The 6552-nt window shown below is 36.0% G+C and overlaps 1 protein-coding gene across 1 annotated transcript; it reads right to left on the bottom strand.

The window, feature by feature from the left end:
- Positions 1-652: 652 nt before the first annotated feature.
- PFK5 (phosphofructokinase 5) lies at positions 653-5230 on the bottom strand. Its single transcript, XM_086652226.1, has 12 exons — positions 4668-5230; positions 4480-4570; positions 4223-4296; positions 3995-4106; positions 3782-3877; positions 3279-3380; positions 3090-3164; positions 2640-2780; positions 2285-2506; positions 2090-2170; positions 1190-1318; positions 653-1077 (listed from the first exon to the last, which is right to left on the bottom strand). The coding sequence occupies exons 1-12, from the start codon at positions 4982-4984 to the stop codon at positions 910-912; spliced, it is 1608 nt and encodes a 535-aa protein (XP_086508352.1). The 5' UTR covers positions 4985-5230; the 3' UTR covers positions 653-909.
- Positions 5231-6552: the final 1322 nt, after the last annotated feature.

The raw sequence follows: 6552 nt of genomic DNA, 5'->3' as shown, positions 1-6552 counted from the left end.
CAATTAGATTCCACTAAGAATATGAAAAAACAAATTGATAAAATTTATGGAAGAAGATGAAATTGAATGAGGGGACAATGGAGAACCATAGTTATAGACCACTATTTAAAGATTTGATGAGAGATTTTATGAGCAATAAACCACTGATGAAGTAAAACCAAGGGAGAATGCAAGAGGAGGAAGGGGAAGAGTTTTGATGCTAAGGGTTAGCAATGCAAAAATTAAAAAAAAAAAAAATTCAAGAGGATCAAATGGTTCAGATTCAAGGTTTGAAACTTATAGGTTGAGATTTGAATAGAATGCACTAATTTTGTCCTAGTCACTCTGCATTTATTTTGTCCCAGTCAGCACAAAACATTGTGTTTTGTTATATAGATACTCTTTTCTATATATATATATATATATAGAGAGAGAGAGTTTCTTTCTAGTAGTTATTGAAAAGGGGGCCCTAGAGGTGAGGGGGCCAGGTGCGGTCGCACCTCCGGCACCCCCTCAACCACGCCCCTGTTGTATTGTCTATAAATATGTGATTAACCTAATCAATCATCCAAACGATTTAGACAAAAACAAACATTTTAAATTACTCGAAACAATACTGACATCGAGTAGATCTACTTAGAAAGAAAAGAACTTCACAGTATCACTCCAAAAAGAAAGACAATTCAAATAGGGTATATTCTTTATTGAGACCTTAAGAAGTAATTCCATCTTTACCTAATAGGGGAGTAGTAAAACCATACCTCTATAATCAAACATAGCATTTATTTCCACTTTTTGGAATTTCTTCCGGAGTAAGAACTGATATTGAAAACGACCATACGCAGTTTTAGGAATATTGCAATGAGAATCTAATAATGTCTTACTTTCTTTCTCCGAATTACGGAAAGTTTTCTATTAAGTTAGATAAGATCAAATGAAGTCCGGTTGGCCCGTTGAAGTCAAGCAACGATGCCACATTCGGCTGTTAGGATCTACTTGTTTCGGGTAAGAAATTACTTCAGGAATTGGTAGGTATACATAATGAGTATTACATATACCCACTGTTATCCCACTGTATCCTGCAAATGCTCCGTGCACCTAATTCAACCATTTTTCCTCGTTTAACATCTTCAGTAACATGTATATGTAAATATATATATATATATATATATATATATATATATATATATATAGAGCGAGAGAGACTCACGGCATTTTGACCAAGAACAGTGCAGAGAACACCATCCGAAGCATTAGCACGACATGCACGTATCATATAGGTAGGATCAATATACTTCACATCGGCAGGAACTTCTACCTCTTTAAAATATCTTTTTATCTGTTATAACAGGATGAATATGAATAAACTCAAGTAGCATTTGAACACTTGAAATGCAACACTTATGTCTAAAAGTTACCGAACAGAATATGTTATTTGATGGGATTGTCCCCGTTAAAATCATATCTTGAAAATAGAGTGCTCTTTATAAGGCTAGAGGAACTAAAAACTGCATTCTGTTCACGGCAGAATATATTATGTATCTCAAACTTCTGAATATATTCGCACATCCAAAGTCACATATTTACAGAACGATTTTAACGCATGAATGTTTCAGAATGTTGTATACTTGTACATAGCAAATAGCGATGTATTTGGCCTCACAAGTCCGCCCGGGCTCAAAGGTAGCCTGCGCTCAACCCGAGTTTGGTGAACTTGATTGAGCCCGTCCTTCACCCCACGCCATTTTTCTCTTTGTTTCTTTCATCATTTTCTTTTATATTACGTATGGGAGTATGAAAGTATAGCTTAGAGAAAAACTTTACATTTTACTCTTTCCCGCATACAAAATTAGCTCGAGTCTGGTGAATAGACTCATGATTGGCTCGACTAAACCAGAGCCCAACTGCTATGTCTGAAGTTGTTCTTTTTTCGTTTTGGAATGATGTCTTGTAAGCTCAAGTTAAATTTCTTACCTATATTATTCGCTTTCATTTAAGCAATTTATACAAGAATAACCTAGGCTAATAACATCTCTAGTCGGACATATTCTAGAATGAAATATCCAAGTCCAAACCAAATACATACTTGAAAGGAAATGCAACTACTAACCTCTTGCTGAATATGCACACCGATATCTCTCGACATAATATTTCCAGATGCATCTGTCACATTAGTCGTCTCCAGCAAATTCTACATAAATAATGATTAACGACTAATATCTAATGAATCACAAGAAACATACATAAAAATGCAGAAGAATCATAGCAAAATGCTTTAAATACAGTGCATTATATGGTAACTTACTTGACCAGCTCCTTCAGCTACACATACTACAGCTGATCCTTTGGTCTCAATAAGATGCTTTAGATGTGTTAATACACCATGTGGACCATGTAACTCAAACGGCACCTCTGGTATCAAGCATATGTCAACTTGTCCGCTAGCTAATGAAGCATGCATTGCTATAAATCCACTGTCTCGTCCCATCAATTTTACAACACCAATACCATGATAAGCACTATGTGCCTGTTAAAACCAGGAAGAAATAATATGAGAATATAAGGGTCAGCAATAGTTTGATCGGATAAACTTGTAGAAGAGTTCTTTGTAGAATACTTTAGCGAGCAAGTCGCTGAGAGTAATCAAAAGTAACGTGTACCTCAATGTAAGCAGAATTTATTGCTCGTTGTGCCTCCTCGACCGCAGTATCGAATCCAAAAGTTTTATCCATGAGCCGGATGTCATTGTCGATAGTTTTCGGCACGCCAACCACTGCCACTCTCATCCGTCTATTACAACACTAACACATCAAAAATCACAATATTAAATGAGCCTTCACCAAGAGTCTGGTGTCAACAAAAGAAATGAGCAACCACTTGTGATAGATTGAACTAGACGAAGAGGAATAGGAGGTAGATAAATATGATAGTTGAGCAATAAAACAAGGAACATGAGTCGATTCTAACTTTTTTGTGTATAAAGGATATAGTCACAGACTAACAGCGTCGACGAATTAAGTAACTTGTAGTGAACATATTAAAGTGTCCAGCTTGACACTAGCATACTAGATGCAGTACTCAAAAAAGTGACAAAATGCAGATTGTTCAACCTCATTGTGTATTGCATCAGCTCCGGCATGAGGACCATTTCCACCTAACACAAAAAGCATGTTGATTCCTCTTTCCTGCCATTACTTTTCAATCAGAATATAATCTGTCTCAAGTCATGGATTTATAATGCAAGTCTATAAGAATTGATTTCAATAACAAATCTGTCAAAAAGTGGAGTCAATAAAAACCTGTAAACTGTCTACTATTTCACTAGTGTTGGGAAATGCCCGTGAAACACCTAACAAACTTCCCCCTCCAAGGTGAATGTTTTCGACCACCTCTCTGGATAGCTAAGCCAGATTCAAAAACAAAACAATACAAAAAAGACGTCAACACTGGATCAATTCACTGAGAGCTACGAAACAAGGGATGCTTGAAAATAAAGCTAGGGAACTTTCAGGCAGACTCTAGGCAGATGTAAACTGCTCGTTTTTCCTTCCCCGCGAGTATAGCATGATGAGCCCAAGTTACGGCAGTTCCGGATGAAGGGGGAATACGGATATTAAGAAAAGACCTCCCTAGATTTCGGGGATGGTTAGACGGCTTCCCATGATTGGAGCATAAGTGGATACGAACCATTGGAAGCTCCAATAATGGGAAGCCACATTGGATTTCTGCCTAGAGTCTGTCTTGAATTTCCTGTTCTCTAGCACTACTAGGAGTTATGTAACATTGTAGCATAGGCATATACCGGCATATTAGGTACCCCTTGTTCAGAAAAGCCATGGTAGCCAAAACGGATTCCTACGATGTTTTTCACACCATATATTTCGAGTGTAACCACAATCTGCAGCAAAGAGGTACACAATCGATAAACAAACAAAATATCAAAAGATATAGTTTTAGTACATTCTTAGAAAAGCCTTATCGGCCTACATATATGTAGCGCGTCATGGAAAGTAACCTGTCGAATAACATCATTAAGACCAGGACACAACCCTCCACAAGTTACAATTGCTGCATTAACTTCTTCTGGTTTGAAGTAGATTTTCTCCCGTGGTCCAGCACGATGAGCCCTAGAATGAGTTTAAATGTTTAAAATCAATCCATCAGAGATAACCAAGTAAAAAAAATGGATCGATCCAATATAGTTGCAACAAATGTGGTATGTCTAAAGTGAGTTAAATTTTACCATTGCTCCACCCAAGAACAATCGGGATCAATGCACTCAGCGCCAGCAGATGTAGGTGAAGAGTAGTGTATAACCTAAGACGTTGAATTAGAGAAACAAAAATTACATAATAAACATGAATCATTTGACAAAGACAACTACTCCGAGTCACTATGAAATTATGAACTGACAAGTTCAATCAATAACAAGAAAACATAAGGTAATAAGCATAGAAGAGATGATTTAGTATTGAAGTTTTGGCATTTCTAGGGCAATACCTTAAGAAGTACTCTGTCATTGTTGTTTATGTAACCATTCCACTTCTCATCTGATGGATAACCATCTGCAAAATTCTCACTTACAGGGCGCCTACAAGGAATTAAAGGGAAAAAAGAAACTTCTCTAATTTATTTAGTTTGATAGAGATCAAAGTTGACAAAATTAAAAGAGAATGAAAAGTGATCACCTGCTTTTTAGACAAAAAGTAGATGGAATCGGAACAATATCATCGACCAAATCATCAGATAGATGAGGTATGTTGAATCTTTTTTCGAAATCATCTTGAAATTTGATCTTCCATCCAGGATCACTGAAATCAATTGATGGATTTCTAGTTTCTGTGTAAACACGATGATTCGTCTTATTGGAAATACTAGTTTTAGATCTCAAAGTTGGAAGAATAATTGAACCAGAAATTCCATGACAAGAAAAACACTTCTTCTTGTTAATAACTACAGTTCCTAACTTCACACCTGAGTACGCCGCCGGTGAAATTGCTTCCATCAAATTCTCTCTCTCTCTATATATATATCTAAACTCTTTCTTCTCTCTTTCTCTGTGTATCTGTTAATTTGTAGAAAGATTATAGAGAGAGAAAATAAGGCAGAGAGAGAGATATTCCTTGAGGGATGAAAATTGGGGAGTGAAGTTAGTGAGAGTTTCGTTTGATTCCAAAAATAGAAGAAAGAACTCCGTTTGTTTTTAGTTGTCCGTCGAGACGGAAGTTGACTTAACAAAAATGACAAAAGGTAGTATAGTAGCTAATAAGACAAGAGGTACGAGACATTTGATTGACTTCGTGGTTGAAAGTGTTGACGTAAATTCCAAAATCTTAAAAGTCTTCTGTTCTATTATCAGATAATGAATCCATCGTTTATTGAACTTGAGTTATTAAAGGTATAATAATTTAATAAATTTGTCGGACTTTAGGCTTCTTTCATTAATGGTTTAAGTTAGGCGCATTAAACTTCGGTTATTAAGAGTATAATAATGTAGTAAATTTGTCGGACTTTAGACCTCTTTTATGTTATTGGGTTTTTAGACCTCTTTCATTAATGGTTTAACTTAGGCGTTTATCGTCCTTATCACATCTTCACGATGTATCAATGTTCTGTAAGGATTACGCATATCGTAGTCGATTTCTCAAAAATGAAATATAATATGTCTTTTCGCATAGACCAAAGAATGTACGTCCTATCATCTTTGTTGACTTTACATGTACCGCCGAAACGGACCTACAACAAATTACCGAACAACCAGTGGCGTGGTCGAGAATTTGGGGGCCCGGTGCGAAAAAAATATTTGGGGCCCTTTCTCCACTGATATCAAAACGTAAACTCTTTTCACAAATTATACGTTTAGTAATTATCTCTTAAGAAACTAAGTTCGATAAGAAAAAAAGTTTAACTCCTTCCGTGAAGTTGAATACTTATTCTAAGTTGTGTATTTTTTCATCCCAAATACTTCTATGCAAAAACCATACACATTTGACAACACTCCTTCCACGAAAAGATAGAACAATAAGTATTTGACTTCATAAACATACAAACTATAAACATACAAACTAAACTAATAGTTTATCACTTTATCCATAACTATAAAATTTCCCCGATTTTGTACCTCTTGTGGGTATTTGGGACACACTATAAAATTTTGTCCTACCATGTTGGCCTTTAATGATCTCCTTGAACAGAATTTAACGGATGAACAGAGAGTCAAAGTTCTCAAGGCAATGACTCCAAATTATACTGATGATTTTAAGGTCCCTTATAATGCTAAAAATAAAGTTAGGGAGGCAGACTCGTTTAGTCAAGAAAAATTGGATGAAAAAGAGCCTGGATCGGAAACTAACTACTCTATTTCCACTAACTTTGGAGATTTGTTGTCTAACTTGTGCAAATCCAGGAAAAGAGGAATAGAAACTTCTTATGCTGTCACAGGGATGTACTCTAATGTGCTCTATCAAGGAGACAATTCTGGTTCTGGACACACTAGCAGTCCTCATCAATCGGAAGATCAAATAGACGAAGAAATGCCACAATCAGAAGAACGATCGTTAAAATACTACAAAC

The sequence above is a fragment of the Eschscholzia californica genome, unplaced genomic scaffold, assembly GCF_041429995.1.
Source record: "Eschscholzia californica isolate CP2 unplaced genomic scaffold, dmEscCali1.0.p SCAF_1, whole genome shotgun sequence".
NCBI classification, from domain to species: Eukaryota; Viridiplantae; Streptophyta; class Magnoliopsida; order Ranunculales; family Papaveraceae; genus Eschscholzia; species Eschscholzia californica.
This window is presented reverse-complemented; position numbering and strand designations above follow the sequence as displayed.

Excerpts from the sequence above, each read along its gene's own strand:
- PFK5 (XM_086652226.1), bottom strand. The coding sequence starts at position 4,984 with ATGGAAGCAATTTCACCGGCGGCGTACTCAGGTGTGAAGTTAGGAACT. Across the intron at positions 3,381-3,781 it reads AAGGGGTACCTAATATGCCG|CTATCCAGAGAGGTGGTCGA; the intron begins GTATATGCCTAT and ends AATCTGGCTTAG. Across the intron at positions 1,078-1,189 it reads CTGTTCTTGGTCAAAATGCC|GTGCACGGAGCATTTGCAGG; the intron begins GTGAGTCTCTCT and ends TGGTTGAATTAG.